Source organism: Quercus suber, unplaced genomic scaffold (genome assembly GCF_002906115.3).
Source record: "Quercus suber isolate HL8 unplaced genomic scaffold, Cork oak 2.0 scaffold_31, whole genome shotgun sequence".
NCBI lineage: Eukaryota > Viridiplantae > Streptophyta > Magnoliopsida > Fagales > Fagaceae > Quercus > Quercus suber.
Window position 1 is genome coordinate 645,487 of NW_027069496.1, and position 18,007 is coordinate 663,493.

At 33.3% G+C, this 18,007-nt stretch overlaps 1 protein-coding gene and 1 long non-coding RNA gene across 6 annotated transcripts; both read right to left on the reverse strand.

Moving 5' to 3' along the window:
- Positions 1–1,325: 1,325 nt before the first annotated feature.
- Positions 1,326–8,024, reverse strand: LOC112035748 (ribonuclease 3-like protein 2). Of its 5 annotated transcripts, none has more exons than XR_010627767.1 (5): positions 6,942–8,019; positions 6,278–6,348; positions 3,026–4,398; positions 1,999–2,601; positions 1,326–1,734 (listed from the first exon to the last, which is right to left on the reverse strand). XR_010627767.1 is itself a non-coding variant. In XM_065770437.1 (5 exons), exons 4-5 carry the CDS (start codon positions 2,576–2,578, stop codon positions 1,578–1,580), a joined length of 477 nt encoding a protein of 158 aa, XP_065626509.1. In that variant the 5' UTR covers positions 2,579–2,601; positions 3,026–4,398; positions 6,278–6,348; positions 6,942–7,995; the 3' UTR covers positions 1,326–1,577. The 5 variants fall into 5 exon arrangements, 2 of the variants coding, with proteins under 2 accessions (XP_065626509.1, XP_065626510.1); XM_065770437.1 differs by having other exon boundaries at positions 2,259–2,601; positions 6,942–7,995; XR_010627768.1 differs by lacking the exon at positions 1,999–2,601 and having other exon boundaries at positions 6,942–8,024.
- A 5,281-nt stretch (positions 8,025–13,305) lies between these two features.
- On the reverse strand, positions 13,306–15,355 carry LOC112039912 (uncharacterized). The gene is made up of 2 exons (XR_002886043.2): positions 14,769–15,355; positions 13,306–13,814 (listed from the first exon to the last, which is right to left on the reverse strand). It is a non-coding gene; the product is annotated as an uncharacterized LOC112039912 (long non-coding RNA).
- Between the last annotated feature and the right edge of the window lie 2,652 nt (positions 15,356–18,007).

An 18,007-nucleotide genomic window follows, 5' to 3' on the forward strand; every position in this document is an offset into this window, starting at 1 on the left:
ATTTAATTGAATGGGAATCTTGTTTTTTGTTACTGGTGCCTTTTCAACAAGTTTTTTTACTGTGGTTGTTGAATTCTCCACCATGAACCTAGGCCTCTGGGACACAGCTGGTATCATTTATTTGATAGATATTATCATATTCTTAGCTTCAAATATAATTTTATACTTGTAATTTCAATTTTCTCCTACTTGTAATGTCAATTTGCTCTTTATATATACCATAGAGCAATTTAAGATGTAGTTGGAGCTGTTTTATGTAGTGTTTATTGATTTTTTTTTTTTTTTTTGGTTGTACGTTCTTTTATGTAGGATCTATTACAAGAATTCCAAGAAAGCTGATGATCAAACAAGTTTTGTGACCAAGAGAATGCATTGGGAAGCAAATACTTTTTGCTATACAATATTTTAATTGTGGTGGGAACCATCTTCTTATAGTTTGAATTAAGAGAAGTTTTATTTTAAGATGAATATTCAGTCATATGATTCTCTTTTTGTATTGCGAATCATGACAAGTTTTATTTCATTTCAGGTGAATGTATTGTCAATTAGAAACATTTGTAAAAAAATTGTGACAGGTTTTACTTCAAATGTATATGTAATCTTATGCTTCTCTTTTTGTATTCTAAATCATGAGATGTTTTGTTTCAAGTAAATGTATTGTCAATTAGAAACTTTAAAAAAAAATTGTGATAGGTTTTATTTTAGATGTATTTGTAATCTTATAATTCTTTTTTTGTGTTTTAAATCATGACAGGTTTTATTTCAGGTGAATATATTGCCAATTAGGAACTTCTATTGCTAATTGTGACACGTTTTTTTTTTTTTTTTTTTTTTGTATAGATTCATTCAATCATGTTTTTTTTTTTTTTTTTTTTGGGTTATTGTATAGATTCATTCAATCATGTTTTTTACATTTTGTTTGAGAAACAAGGGTATCCATGAAAGATTATTTTAATGCTTTAAAACTTGCAAAATAAAACGAAATGCATTTATTTCATTGATTGAACAATGTCATACATTTAAACCATTTAAGTACTGATCTGATCAGACACAGATATTATGGCGTCATGGTAATATCAACAAATTTAGCTATCAGCTCTAGCTAAAGATGCAAAACTGTGTGCAGCTGTGCAAAAGAATTATTAACCTTTTCAATATGACTGTGTTTTAAGCATACAAAGCTCATATGATGCATATAAAGTACCTTCCTTAATCAGTATAGGGAACAATGAGAGTGGGTGATACATAAAGAATATAAGCAGCTTTAGCAATAAAAGACAGAGCAAGCAAGCAATCAACTGGGTTGCATACAACAATGAGAGTGGTTGATAGTTGATACAGATGGAACTTTCACTTAAACTGTTAAGTGTTAATGTTAATTGTTAAACTGTTAAATAGGTACATTTTAGTTAAAAATCTAGTGGCATAAACTAATCATAATCAAGCAATCAAGTGAGCATAATTCATTTAACCCCTATATCACATGGGTCTCTACTTGCAATTCCATAAACCAAGTCATTCTTACTATTCTTCACTGATATTCTTCTACACTAAACCTAACCATTCTTAACTGTTCTTCACTGATATTCTTCTAAAAAAGGAGCAGCATCATAGATAATTAGATTCTTGTAATCCAGGAAGCTGCAGAATTTTGTGCTTCCTTTACTCTTGACTTTCCATCTACCTCTATATACATATTTCTTGTCGTGTGGTGGACCCTCGTGTTTCTCAAGGCTGCAGATAAGGCAAAAGTACATTCAGATTCAATATCTTACAATATAGATATGAAAGTGAGAATTTGAAAAAACAGTGAATACTTGAGAAGAAGAAAAGCATGAAAATTTTATATCCAACTTTGGTGGTGGTTTAACAGTACACTCATGGAGGAGATTAAAAAAGCATTTCATTGCAAGATTAAATACTGCAATGAACGTGTGAGTGCCCACAAGCCAATAGAACAGATTACAAAGCCTACTAGTTTATGTTCATTTGACATACCATAGAGATCAGTATTCCTGGTTCCAGTCATTGTGAACCCAGTAATCAAGCTCTTCAAAACATTCCATGCCATCCTTATGAAATTCTAAATCATAAACTATGGCCTATGGAAGAGAGACGAGGGAGGGAGGGGGAGAGAGAATACAGGAGGCTTGATCGTGGTTCAACTCACAAAACTATCAGGCTCATCATCAAATAATTCAGAACACACACACACACACACTCTTTTGCTTCACTGCTCATAATAAAGAAGCTCGTACCCGTAAATAGGCTTAGGCCATTTTTTCTTGCCACAAAGCTCATGTAACTTCTGCTTTGCTCCATCAATCTCAAATGACTTATTGAGTCCAAAAGAAAAATCTAACCTCCCAACATTACTGGGCATAGATTCCAATAACTTGAGCAAAGCTTGCTTTGCTGCATTAAGCTTTGCAGTTTCCTTCTTCACAGAAGAACTTGAGGCGATAAACTTACCATCGACATATACAGTTGCAACATTCTTTTCCCCATTCTTCCAATACTTAATGTCAACCTGCTTCCCTTGCTTCTGACACAACTCAAACAACATCATGACAGCCATGAGCCATAGGAGTCCCTCTAACTCTGCTTTCAAAAGTGATAGGTGGGAAACTACAATCACTAAATGGTGTATAACAGACTTAATAAAATGACAAATAATAATTTATAAAAAAAAAAATCATATTATGTGAATTAGACTGATTTCAAGTAGTGAACTAAAGAACAGGAATACATCTCCAGATTTAGAAATTCATCAATTTGTTTATTCATAATATATAATTTATTCACGTAAGAACTTGAAATAGTAACAAGATTCTCATAATAGACAAATCAAATTTGCTTAGGGTTGAACTTGACCACTTTGGAATCCAATCAAAATGCACCAAGGTACCAAAATACAGCAAAACCCATACCAATGCAAATCATTAACGTCCAAAAAACCTAACCCAAAACCAAAAATATTTCGAAATCCAGATTGGGTAAAAGAACAAATCACGAAAAAACAAACCTTGAGGTTGCGACACCACGTTCACGATGGCTCCGGCACATTTTCCAGGTTCCAGCACAAATTTGGTGCTAAAAGAGGCAGGGAGGAGCTCCGTTGGTCAGACTCAAAGGAGAGGAGGCATAGGCACCGGACTCTGTTTTCTCCAGGTAAGGCTTCTTCTGAACAGAAAGTTTTTGGTTTTGTTTGAGCTACAATCCTGTGTGATAGAGTGTACGGAGGCCTCAATGTGTATCTGATGTAGCAGCTCTTGATTGGTGGCGTAAATAGCCCCTTTTCTGCCAACTCCGAATAGAACGTTTTCTCTTTATTAATACTCCTTTACACATAGCTGCATCTTATTGGAACATCTAATTTGCCCTAGAGTTGATGAGTTTAAAGCCTTCATTTGCTCGGAAACTAGATCCAAACGGGTTTAGTCCCATTCACCTTCCTCTACAAAATGGGCATATTGAGTTGGTGCGTCAGCTTCAACTTGATGGGGACCTTCTTCGTGTCAAAGGAAGGGAGCGGCTAACTCCTTTCCATTACGTAGTAGAAAGTGGTGAGCACCTTGATCTATTAGAAGAATTTTATTGGTCAGCCCAGATTCAATTACGGATGTGACGGTGCGATACGAGACGACTTTGCATATCGCCCTTAAAAATGACAAGCTCGAGGCATTTGAATTCTTAGTGACATGGCTTGGAGTAATTGTTTATAAAAGTGCTAAATTGCATCAAAGATCAGTATTGAACTAGAAGGATGATGAAGGCAATACTGTGTTGCACATTGCAGTATCAAAAAATCAAACTCAAGCAATGAAAGGCTTGCCTGAATTTGATTTTTTGATACTGCAATGTGCAACACAGTATTGCCTTCATCATCCTTCTAGTTCAAGACTGTTCTTTGATGCAATTTAGCATTTTTATAAACAATTACTCCAAGCCATTTCACTAAGAATTCAAATGCCTCGAGCTTGTCATTTTTAAGGTCAATATGCAAAGCCGTCTCCTATCGCACCGTCACATCTGTAATAGAATCAGGACAGACCAATAAAAATTCTTCCAATAGATCAAGGTGTTCACCACTTTCTACTACGTAATGCAAAGTAGTTAGCCACTCCCTTCTTTTGACACGAACAAGGTCCCCATCAAGTTGTTGAAGCCGACGCACCAACTCAAAATGTCCATTTTGTAGAGCAAGGTGAATGGGACTAAACCATTTGGATCTAGTTTCCGAGCAAATGAAGGCTTTAAACTCATCAACTCTAGGGCAAATTGGATGTTCCCATAAGATGCAGCTATGTGTAAAGGGGTATTAATAAATGGTAGCTCGTCGATGTGCTCCAAAAGAAGTAGTGTTTCAACTTTTAGTTAAACTATTCTACATCATACCTATGAAACATTTTTAAAACCCTATGAGTTGATAATGTGGTGAATGAAATTTTGGAATTTAGAATTTATAACATGTCTTTCAAATCTATTAATCCAGCTGTCAAGGCCCAAGACGGGCAAGAAGGGTGCGGAACACCGTGAAGGAACATGGGGTTGTTAAAAGCCACTTGCATTTCAAACAAATTTTCAAAGCAAAGATTCAACTTCTTGGTGGTCAATTTGATGTGCTACTTAAAAACATGTGCTAGAACTCCAAGTGCCATCAAACCTCGATATTTGATTCTGCTTCTGGGTCAACGTTGTTTTGTATTCGCAGTGTGATTGACATCATGTGTTCTATTAACTAGTGCAAAATCATTTAGCACAAAAAAAAAAAAACACTAGTGCAAAATCTGCCGTATAAAGAATTTCAAGTCTTTTTGTGTGTTTTTCTTTTTAGCTGAATATTCACTGTGAAACTGTATATTAAATCTAATTTTTGTTATATCATGCAACTTATATTACAATCAAATGACATCTCAAAATAATTTAGAGAGAGAGAGAGAGAGAGAGATGGGATGAGTGGCTTGGAAGGTCAAGCCAAAACATGAGTGGTTTCAAGAGATAATAGATAATTAAATAAAGTGGCACCAAATAGTACAAGCCTTTTTGAAGCTGTACGACATGTTATCATGCAAACATTTTCTTTTTTTTTGGGGTAAAATAAAAAAGGCTAGAGGACAACCGGTGTGGCTTCTCTACTTGAGCGTGACTACAGTAGCACCCTAACCACACACAGGATGCAAATATTTATAATTCCCTATCGTAAGAGAATTCTGAAAAAGTGTGGCAATCAGCTTCTAAATTATACTCATAACTAAAATAAAAACCTCTACAAAATATAATATGTAATTCATCTCTTCAAATAGTCTTCACAAATATAAGATAAGTTCTTGTAAGATGGGGTCAAAGGCCGAGGTTTAAATGTATAGAGAGAATTTCAGATAAAATTTAGATTAGGTTGGAGTCGGATTTATTATTAAAAAAAATATATTTGACTGGGCTTCTGAGGGCCAACTACCATGTTGTTAGCTCTATGGGCTGGGCTGAAGCTATAAAGTGAAAGAATTCAACGGAAAAAAAATTGGATTTTCCACACTCATTCAATCCCAATCACAAACCCATTGTTCGTTCTTTGCTCTACACTTTTTCTGATTAGAAAAAATGAAAGCGCACACCCATCACCCATGTGTCTTATAAACAATGACAACCTTTACTAATTTTAAAAGCATTTTCTTCTAACTACGACAGTGACATTATCTTCCAATAAATTAGGCCATATCATATCATGATATTTCGTGCTCGACAATTTTGACAATATATCTTGTTAGTTACGTTCTTAATCGAAAGAAAGTGTGGAGTCCCTTTCTTTGAAAGAGGACAAACAGAAAGTGGTGCACCATACAAAACACAACCACAAATGAGTGGACGTACGTGGAAAATGGGTTATGCTAGACAAGAGCGTCCTTTTCTTTTCTGTTCTTTTTTTTTCTTTTCTTGATCAATGCTAGACTAGACAAATTTCTAGTTTAGTTTAATTTAATCACCCATTAATTCCGTGATTTCAGGCTATCATTTCTTCCTTTCTTTTAATAAACAGTAAAAAGTCGGTGATTACTTACATAAGCTACACACAAAAATACAAATACACCATGTATGCATAAGATAATAATTAATGACACCCACCAACATTTGAGCCAAGGCAAATTACCACAACCATAAACAGAAGATATTCATGCATATAACAAAATGCAAAGTGATTCACCTAAGATATTCATGCGTATACAGTATCAATTAACCCCACCCCACAAAACAACAGTACAAACACAATAATTTTTACCTGTGAAAGATGAATGAGCTTCTCCTCTCCAGGTGATACTTTAAGAGGCTGCCCTGCCTTGACTTCAACACCTTGAGATAAACACACAAAGAAACTATTCAACATCTGTATCTGTATCCCAGTGGATATGATAAAACAGATACAGAGCACTAATTGTTATCAACATTATATAACTAGTGGATTTGCAGCGACCGTACGTTACTAAGTTGCGGAAGGTAACAGGCATGTATGAAGCAGGAGTTGACCAACAAAAAACAAGAAACTCTCCAGCAATACCCATCATTATCAACAATAGTCAGTAAATCAACAGAGTGATTTCAAGCATTAACAAAAAATGTAATGCAAGTGACAAACATTACTCCACCAATTCAAGACATAATTGGCATCCACTACCAAACTACCCCATCTAAACATGCAAGACACAAAAATGAATACCAATTCAATTTTCTCAGTACAGTTCAGAACACAAACTGACTACCATTATCTATCCACATAAATCCCAGCCAACTCAAGCAATCCAATAAAGTAAAAATCAAAGCAGAACCACCAAATAATAAATTCTAAACAAATCTAATCAAATACAACTTTCAAAGCTTAAAAAAACCAATCTTTAACAAATCCCATAACAAAAATGCTTTAAAGATTATAGTATAAAGAGAACCACCTGACACAGCCACCAAAACCCAGCGCCGATCTCACAACCAGAATCACGCCGAATCAGCAACCACCAGACCCACGCCGATCTCGCAACCACTAGACACCATCACAGCAACAATCCACCCCCACCACCACGGCAACACCATCAGAACCCACCCAAAATCAAACTCATTTCAAAAAACCAACCCAAACCCAGAGGAAGTAGGCAACATCTGGAATGAAGAGAACAGTTGAAGAGGATGTAAAACTACAGGAGTGCTCCAAAAGTTTTACAACTACGGCCCATGCCATCACTGCACCTCCACAACCAAAACCCCCATGCCACCACAACCCACCACGATCCAGACCCGCCGCAACTCACTTCCACACAAATCAAAACCCCACACCCACAATACCAAACCACATCAATGACCACCACACAACCTAGATCAACCCACACCACAAACCGACACAAACCCAGATCAACCCCACCATCACAGACCACCCCAAAACCACCGACCCGAGTGAGAGAGAAGAGAAGGAAACATTGAGAGATAGATACATATATTTTTTTTGGGAGAGAAAAGGTTGGGTATGACTGTGAGGGGTTAAGAAAACATATATATATATATATATATATATTTATATATTTTTTTTTTTTTTTTTTTTTGTGTGTGTGTAGCATTGCTCCTGATTCCGGGTTTGGCCAGAAACAACGGCTCAGAAACAACGTGCCTAATTTAATGAATCCAGCCTTGGTATTCGAGACTCGAGAGAAATTGACAAAGAAAAAAGCAATCCATATCAAACAAGAGAGCCGACAGCTTTAATTAAAGATGAAACTTTAATTAATGGAATTGGAAACGGCGTACGACAAGCATGGGCAAAGCCATTCCAAAATTTTAAAATATGGGAAAGAGGGAAGCCAGAGAGTGACAGATATACATCTATCTAATTAGAGTAAAAGACATAGATGAATACACGAAAAGTTGGCAAAATTAAAGGGGTAAAGCGGAGAAGGTGGCTGGAGCTGAGCTGGAGGTAAAAAATTCTTAGTATGCGCATATACAAAGAAAATTTTCAATTTGCCCCAAAATATGCAATCTTGGCTCCCTACCTCCAAAAAAAAATTATAAATTGGCTCATAAAATTCAAAAGTATATGTTTTATTCTATCCCTTTGCTCAGTTGTCAAGAATAATTACAATTACCATTGGATAATAACAAAATAAATTAAAGCACAAATTTGGTGCAAAGAAATCCAATTGCCCAAAAAATAATATGAATTATCTGTGGACAAAAAAACTCAATTGCCTCAAAAATAACATGTATTACCTATAGACAAACTAATATTGAGGACAAAAATAAAGCACAAATTTGACATTATCAAATATATAAATTTTTATGTGAACTGTGAAGTGTTTAATGTTATATATTTTAAGTTACTTTTTAAAAAGCTTTTAATTATGTTTGTTGGAATAATAATGTTTATTTTTTTATTAAAAAAAATTATATAATGAGTATGCTATAATAAATTGTTTGATGGTAAGCATTCGTTGGTGGGTTCCACATACGATGTAGTGGTATCACAAATGGTAAGCATTCATTAGTGGTCACATAAAGTAGAATAAGGAAGACTCTCAAGTTATGCCACAAGTTCTAACTATTTCTGCAATATATGCTCCTGGACAAAGTACAAGGTGAACAATCAAGATTCAGGAAATCAAGGGCCTATAGTGGTTCAAGCTTTTGTTTTCCTTGTAATTAGAGAAACTAGTCACAAAACTAGTCACTAACCAATGCAATGTACAAAATTCTTTTAACCAAATGTTAAAATTCTTCTAAAAAAAATAATAAACAAATAAAAACCAAACAAACGAACAAACAAACAAATGAATGTTAACATATCTAGATTTAATTATTCACTAATTACAACTATTTAAAAGTTGAATTATTCTACATACTTGTTAACAGGCGCCTTTAAAGGTGCACTTAAGAATATCAAATATTTATTTATCATAGGAATGCACATTTTAAATAACAAATGATACATTTGTTTATGTAGTTGTTGTACATTGTGATAGTTGTGGGTACCTTTAATGATATTGTATTTTAATTTCTCAAAAAAAAAAAACAAATGATATTGTATTTTTTGTAGTTTAATACGTTTGAGGACTATTAAGCCAATTTTAATAAAGCATTAAAAACCCCAAATATAGACATGTAGTAATCGGGCAATAAGACATAAAAATAGGTTTTTGTATTATGACGATTTGAGTGATATTGGTTCTTCTCTTTAATCCGTGTATAAAATTCTTTGTATATAAATATAATCATCACAAGTATACTGCATGTAATATGTATAACTTATCAATAAAAAATAAAAATAAATACAATTCGTGTGCCCACAAATTTTTTTTTTTTTAAATAAATACACATGTTGTTCCTGCATGTAGAACCAAACTATTAAAGTTGGAGTTTTTTCTTATTTTAATAAACCATGCATTTACTCTGTTTATATATAATAATAAAAACTGTGCATTTACTCAAAAAAATTGCAGTATCAAATGCCTATACTTAATATTAAGTCATTAAAATTACCACTACACATCCTTGGTGCGATGGTCATTCCACAAGTATAAATGCTTGTGAGATGTGGAGGGCAAGGGCTGAGGTTCAAGTCTCCATGAGGGAGCTTCACACACATATACACTTAGATTAGGTTAAAGTAGAATTCTATCTTGTAAAAAAAAAAAAAAGGTCATTAAAATTAATTAGGTATTAAAAAAAAAAAACATCATTAAAAATATTTAGAATAATAGTAAATGTCATTATTGAGTATTCGTAAGACAAGCTGATTTTTGTCAAGTATTGAATGCTTAGGTTTGAATTAATGACAAATAAAAAATGTTCAAGTTTGTCTTGAACATAAACCAAGCTTTTTTGAGCTTGAGCTCATCAAAAGGTTCAAAAGCTTGAGCTTGGCTTGATTCATTAGTCAAGTTGATCTCAAGTTTAAACTCAAGCTCAATATCAAGCTCTTGAACTCGATATCCAAAACAAGTACGTTATCAAGCTCATTTAGTTTGGAGGACTATAGGTCTAAACTTCCAATTAATTAAAGGCTTAGTAAAATAAAGTTTATTTTTCAAGCTCATACCAAGCTTATTACTAAGCTTATCAATTAACCTAAGCTTGGCTTGTATTTTATCAAACACTATTGTTCATCACAAATCTATTAATGAACAATATTTTATGGAGCCCTATTGGTCACAATCTTGTTCTTGTTCCGGCTCAAACTTGACTTGTTTATAAACAAACAAAAATAAATGAATTTTTTATATAATTAAGTTGTTTATGAATGACTTGATTTATTTACACCCTAGATTTCTCACAAAGCAAATGAGAACAATCTTGTCTTGTTTTGTGTCACTCACAAGGGACACAAAACATTGTGCTCTTCCCACTAAAACCCAAACAAACCCCACTCNATATATATATAACGATAGTTAACTAGGAAAAGAAAACTAATTGGTGCAAAAAGAAAATAAATAGAAAAATATATAAGTTGTTGTTATCCGGAAAATATTTTAAAAAAATTTAAGAGAGTTTATTTTCATTGATTTATTGGCTTAAAAAAAGTCGTATAACTGTTTCTAGATGCAATTTTATAGTCATAAACAACAATACCTTACAAAAATTGAAATATTAAAATACATACATACATACATATATATATATATAGAGAGAGAGAGAGAGAGAGAGAGAGAGAGAGAGAGAGAGAGAGAGAGAGAGCATTCTATCTAGTCTTGGCGCAAATCTCACACTTTATGCCCTCTAATAATAAAAAGCCACATCAGCATTTCACTAAACAATGAAATAAATCTGTCACACACAATTCTTCTTCCTATAACCCAATTTCTCTTCCTAAAACCCAATTTCACATAAATCCAAAAGCCCAGCTTCCACACACAACCGAGAACCAAATCCTTCAACTTCTAACTGCTAGAGATACCACTAGTGTAGCAAAAAGGTAGAGCCACCGTTTGACGAAGTGTAGAAAAACATACAAAGAATAACTTTTTAAGATTGTTTTGGTGAGTTTTTTGACTAAATATTGCTAAAATTAAAACATATTTGCGTTATAGGTACTATTTGAAGTTATTTATAGAAATGAGGAGAGAGATTGAATTTCGGCAACAGTGTTGCCGAAATTCAACAAAAAGTAGGAGAGAGAATGAGAAAAATGAGGAAAGAGAAAACTTAATGTCAGGAACAGTAAATCTTGAATTTCGGCAACAGTGTTGCCGAAATTCATCTGCCCAAATTTTCTACGCTGCCCAGATGTGTGAGAAGTGCAATAATGAGTGGGTGCCCAAAAAAAAAAAGTAATTGTGGCAATGATATTGTCGAAAATGGTAGGGGAAAAAAAGTGAATGCGGAAGAATTAAAGAAAAATATATGAAGTGTTACGTACATAATATTTTTATAATTTTCACAACAAATCACAGGTAACTGGTTATTATTAATTCAAATTTAAATTTAACATTGAGATTACTATTTTAATCCAACAATAACAATAAGTAATAACCTGACACTTAGAATTGTTGTAAAAATTGTGTGCACTTCATTCTAAAAAACAAAAAAAACAAAAAAACAAAAAAAAAAAAACAAATTTCAATTGTGGCAATGGTATTGCCGAAATACCATTGCCACATTTTTGAAAGAAAAAAAAAAAAAAAAAAAAAAAAAAAAAAAAAAAAAAAAAAAAAAAAAAAAACCCCAATTGTGGCAATGGTATTGCCGAAATACCATTGCCACATTTTTGAAAAAAAAAAAAAAAAAAACCCAATTGTGGCAATGGTATTGCCGAAATACCATTGCCACATTTTTGAAAAAAAAAAATTCCCACAATTTCGGCAATATATTTCGGCAATACCATTGTCACAATTGAGATTTTTTTTTTTTTCAAAAATGTTGCAATGGTATTTTGGCAATACCATTGCCATAATTGAAATTTCTTTTTTGTTTTTTTAGAAATAAAGTGCACACAATTTTTACAATATTTTTACAATAAATTCTAAGTGTCAGGTTATTACTTATTGTTATTGTTGAATTAAAATAGTAATCTCAATATTAAATTTAAATTTGAATTAATAATAACTAGTTACCTGTGATTTGTTGTGAAAATATTGTAAAAATATTGTTTACATAACACTTTATATATTTTTCTTTAATTCTTCCGCATTCACTTTTTTTTCCCCTCCCATTTTCGGCAATACCATTGCCACAATTACCATTTTTTTTTTTTGGCACCCACTCATTATTGCACTTTTCACACATCCAGGCAGCGTAGGAAATTTGGACAGATGAATTTCGGCGAATTTCGGCAACACTGTTGCCGAAATTCAAGATTTACTGTTCTTGACATTAGGCTTTTCTCTTTTCTCCTTTTTCTCATTCTCTCTCCTACTTTTTGTTGAATTTCGGCAACACTGTTGCCGAAATTCAATCTCTCTCTTCATTTCCACAAATAACTTCAAACAGTACCTATAACTCAAATATGTTTTAATTTTGGCAATATTAGGCCAAAAGACTCTGTTTTGGTGGTTTATTTTTATAAGATTTGTTGATGTGGATCTGATTTATTGTAATGATGGATGATTCAAGTGATATTGACGTTTGCTATGAAATATAATTACTCATTTTTCTTCATAACCGTTTGTTGTTTTTCCTATATGCCAACTTTAAGAGGGTAGAAGAGGGGTGGGGGAAGTGGAAGATGTGAAAGGAAAAAGAGAAATTTAGGATCTTTAGATCTGTGACGTTTTAGGAAAAATGCTTTTGTGGAGCTCTTTTATTGGAGAGCATAATTGCGTAAATCTCATGCTTTACGCTACATCCGGACACAAAATAAAGAGAAAGGTGAAAAGGCGACCCACTAAAGAGAGAGGTGAATGGGCGATCTGGTTCGATTGTTTATATCGAAAATCCTGACCATAATATATAGTATCATCTAAGGGTCATTCTACTTCTCAAAAAAAAAAAAAAATCTAAGGGTCATTCTACGGCACCCAAATTCATGATCATAATCTCTTTAATATTGTTAAAGGTAAAGGATCAAACAATAAATCCTAGTTTCATTGAATTATTTTGTACATGATACTTTCTGTCTCTGTCAACTCTATCTTTCATGTGTTTTCTGACACAACACTCTTAAAAGATGCTTCAAACCCAATTTTGGAAAGCACCCCCACAAAAAATCAACTCCAACAACTTCTTTAAAATCCAAAAGTATCCAAATTTTAAAAATTGTGTAATTGGTCTTACATTGAAGTAAATAGGCTAAACATCTGATCTGAAACAAATTGGCAATTCTAAAAACACTTATAATGTAAAAAAATTCACTCAAATTATCTTAAATGGAGATTCTTGAGCCACATTCTTGTAATAAAAAGAAATGCAAAATGAATGTAATATGTGACCTGTGAGCCAATTTCGCCGACAATAAACCTTAGTTTTCCCTACCTAGAAACTGTTAGAACTCAAATCATCTATTGTTTATTCAAAAAGGTAAAAATAAAGTCTGCCTCTTCTAAGGTTAATCATCTTCTTCTTTCTGAACCAGTATCCTCTTGCATGCCTCATAGCACATGAAAGATATCCCAGCAGCAGGGGCCAATTTCACACAACTTGGTCCCAACCCTCTATTCAGACCTGGAAGCCCTTCGTTTTGAAATATGCTCACAAGAGCATGAAGCATGGTTTGACACTGTCTTCTATTGATAGCTCCAGCGAGCCACCTCAAGTGGGAAAGTTGCAGTACTGGAGATTGCACCAGCTGCTGATCCAATTAAAATTTAACACCACCAACAATGTAGCACTTAAGAAGCAACAAAAACCTGACCACTCAAATAACATGGCATAAATAATTATAGGTTAAACATGGTTGCTTGTGCTGTGTTACAACTTACAAGTTCTTAATCTTACAAATAAATAATTATAGGTTAAACAGAAAATGCCAAACAACATGTCAGTTAAACTTTAAAGACAAACCACCTGTCAATTAAATTTGCAAAGAGCAATATATATATCTTATCAAACTCTTTAACACAAGAAGACTTTTGATATAAAGTACACAATTGAGTATCTTTGAAATAAAAACAACATGTAATGAGTCCTCAAAAAGCTTCCATGTCGATAAGCAGAGATCACACTAGTCATGGTCATCAAGTCTGGATTAACAGAAAGTTCACGCATAGAGAAAAACAATCTTAATCCTTCCAAACACTCTCCATTCTCAAAATACCCTGAAATCATTGAATTCCATGATATCCTATATCTACTTGGCATTCTATCAAGCACTAACCGTGCACTTTGAACATCACCACATTTCACATACATGGTAATCAATGCATTCACCACATCCACATATGACTCAAACCCAAATCTTAACACATGCACATGAACCTCCATTCCCCTAACCAAGTCCGGTACAACACCACAAGTCCTCAAAACACAAGGAAAAGTATACACATTAGGCTTAATACCAACCCACAACATCCTATGATACAAATCCAATGCCTCGTCAAAAAAGTAAAAACCCTGCTTTTGCATACCCACCCACCAACACATTCCAAGAAAACACATCCCTCTCCTCCATCTTCCCAAACACATACCAAGCATTACCCAGATCACCAAACCTCACAAACATACTCAACAAAGCATTACCGATGCTTACCAAAAAGATAAAATTAGAAGATGTAAACTGTTTGGTAACGGAGAAAACGAAGGAAAGCAAAAGAAGACTTTTGAGCAACTAAAGAGAGGAACCAAATCCGAGATTCGAAGCTTACCGATGAGTGTTGGAGTGACCGAAAAGATATAACGTGAATATTCCGGCGAACAACTCAGAAATCTGCTGAAGCTTTGAAGAGTTTTGATGTGTCCGAAGCTTTGAAGCCGTTAGGATTCCGACTAAAACGTGATTGGAGGGCGAGAAAGTGAGGGAAAATGAAAACCCTCTTGAAACCCTGAAACGTCTGAGACTCTGAGGGCTGGGCTTCTTCTTTTTTTTTTTTTTTTTTTTGGGTGTGAACTGTGTTGAATTTGGGTATTCTGTTTTTGGGTTAAATGGAGTTTAACGAGTTTTTAGTTAAACTTAAATAATTATTGCGTTTAATTAGGTTGATATCTATTTAACTCGACTAACAATAAAATAGATTTAGATTTAATTAAAGCGGTAAATTTGAGTTGGCAAAATGAGTTTGTACTCACTTGCCCACCACTTTGAACCACGCACTGTCGGAGCTGCACGTTACAAGGAATGGAATACATGTAATAATGGGCCAAACCCAGTAATCCAGCGAATGCACTAACAGGCCTACGGGCCATTGGTTTGAATTGTCTGGACTCTGTATATATCAAATATTAGATGAATGGCCGATCGAGTGAAAATCAAANCCTCTTTTGTTTTAAATCACTTTGCTGTGTGCAACATAGTTTTCAACAATGAGCCTCCTCAACTTTTTTCATTGATATTTCTTTTACAATTTTTATCCTGCTTTTAAATCTTTCTCTTCACCTATCAAAAAATAAATTAATCTTTCTCTTGGCTCGCACTAGCTTGAGAGGGTGTTATATAAAGGAATTAAGATTATGATGAAGCTATAGAGGAAAATAATGACAAGGACGTGGGGTTTTGGCTATGATACTTTCATTGGTGGAGCTATAATACACTAACAGGTAATCTTCTACTTAGTTTCTGTCACAGTGATTGGATCATTGGATTTTTGTTTGATGTTAACAAAATACTTTATAAGGAATTTATAGAATTATTGAAATGAAGGATTTTACATTAATTAATAGAATAATCAACTCAAATTCCTAATAATTGAATGAGTATAATCAATATCTATATATATACTACTATGTAACATGTGCTTACGCATGAGAACGATGAATTGTAGTAGTGCTATTGATATTAATTTGAGTTATTAAACATATAGAACATAGTTCGACAAGGAAATTTGGAAGCACTAAAATACTTTTTTCTTGTAATTTTCATGATATTGGTTACATCAAGTTTCTCATTATCTTGTTATTTCGTATATAATTTTAAAAATTACTATTAGATATTACATGTACAATATTAATTCATAATTATTGTTTGCAAAATTTTACTAAATATAACTCAAAATAAAATAATAAATTGGTCAAATAGTATCTCCTAAATTAAATGAGGATAGGTACATGAAATCATTTAGCCCAATTACAGTTTATTACATTCAATATCTTCGCATACAAAATATCTAAATAGAAATAATATAAAAAAATAAAAAAATTTACACTTTACCACCCTAAACTATATCACATGTTACATTTTACACCCTAAACTATGACTCTTGTTACATTTTACATCCTGTCGTTAAGTTTACTATTAATTTGGATGAAAATTCAAAGGTTAAGGTGCAAAATGTAATAAGGAATATAATTTAAAATGATAAAGTATAATTTATATTTTTTGTTTTAAAAGCATTAAGAAGAAAGACAATTAGATCTTTTTACGTGGTGTTATATTTTTCTATTTAAGTTAACAGCAAACTTAACATCAGAATACAAATTGTAACAAAGGTCATAATTTACAACACAAAAATTGTATTTGAAAATTTTATGTTGCAAAGTATAACATAAAGTATAATTTAGAGTGGTAAAGTATAATTTTCCTTAAAAAATTGACTCATTAGTTCAAAGAAAAAATAATAGTAAAAATCAAAACAATTTACTCTCTATGAGAAGCTAACAAAAGCAAAATTCAGTTAAATTGTTTTTAGTTATACAAAAAAATGACTTATAAATATAAAATCATTCAAAATCTCTTTTTCTAATTTTATATATAAAGTTAGATATATGATTATGATTTTTATGATTTATTTATATTAGACTCCTCGTTTTCTACATTAAATTAACTCATTTGGCACAACAATTAAAAAACTCAGATTAGATGAAACATATAGCGTAAAATTATACTTTAATTGAATTCTAATTTAAAATCTAATTAAAAATTTCCTCTCAATTTTACCTAGTAACATATATACTAGTATGTAACCCGTGTAAAATGATGAATTGTAATGATGCTAATGATGTTATCTTGGGTTATAAAACATATATGATATTAGATCGACCAAGACATTTGGAGATAATAAAATAATCTTTTCTTGCAATATTCATAATATTAGTTACATTAAGTTTCTCATTAAACTTAGGGATGGCAATTTCTACCCGGCCCGCGGGTACCCGGCCCGGCCCGACCCTAATGGGCCGGGTTTTACCCGGTCCGATTATAAATAGGGTCGGGTATGGGTTTAAAAAAAAAAACCCGAAGCGGGTCCGGGTCGGGTCCGGGTTTTTTAAAAAAATCCGAGACCCGACCCGAAACCCGGCCCGGTAAAAACCCGGTTAAGTGAAATGACTTAAATACCCTCATATATATATAACCTAAAATTTCTTACCCTAATGCTCATTTCTTCTGCACTCACTCCCTAAGCACAGCAGCCTCCCTACACTCTCTCCCTCTCAATCCGACACAGCGTCACTCCACCGTGAACCCAGACGGCCTCACCTCCTCACCGGCAAAATCACAACACCACCGTCACAGCCCCTACACAGCGTCACTCCACCGTCGCCGTTTTTCTTCGCCAAGTCGGAGCTGTCATCTCTTTTCTTCAGCAAATCGGAGCAAATCGGAGCTTCAGCCTTCAGCTCGAGGTATGTTCTTCAGCAAATCGGAGCATCAGTTAATCTTTTCTTCTAATTTTTTTAACTTTCTTTTCTGTTTGTACCATTAATCTTCAGTCTCTCTCTCTCTGTGTATTTTTTTTTAATTTTTAATTTTCTTTTGCTCATTGTTTGGTACAGAGGAACTTTGAGCTGAGTTGAGTTGATTTTTGTTTCGGTGAAGGACTTGTTTTGACTTTGTATAGTTAGTGTTAGCTTGTATGATGGGAATGTTGGTAGCGTGGTTTTATTGTTGAAGAAGAGAAAAAAAAGAAAAAAGAAAAAGGGTTGTGTGTATAGCTGCTGGTAGAAATCAAAT

Bases quoted from the DNA above. Each gene is read 5' to 3' on its own strand.
- LOC112035748 (XM_065770438.1), bottom strand. From the start codon at position 2,578: ATGGCTGTCATGATGTTGTTTGAGTTGTGTCAGAAGCAAGGGAAGCAG. The intron at 1,735-2,258 runs GTACGAGCTTCT...CCTTATCTGCAG, and splicing joins TGGCCTAAGCCTATTTACGG to CCTTGAGAAACACGAGGGTC.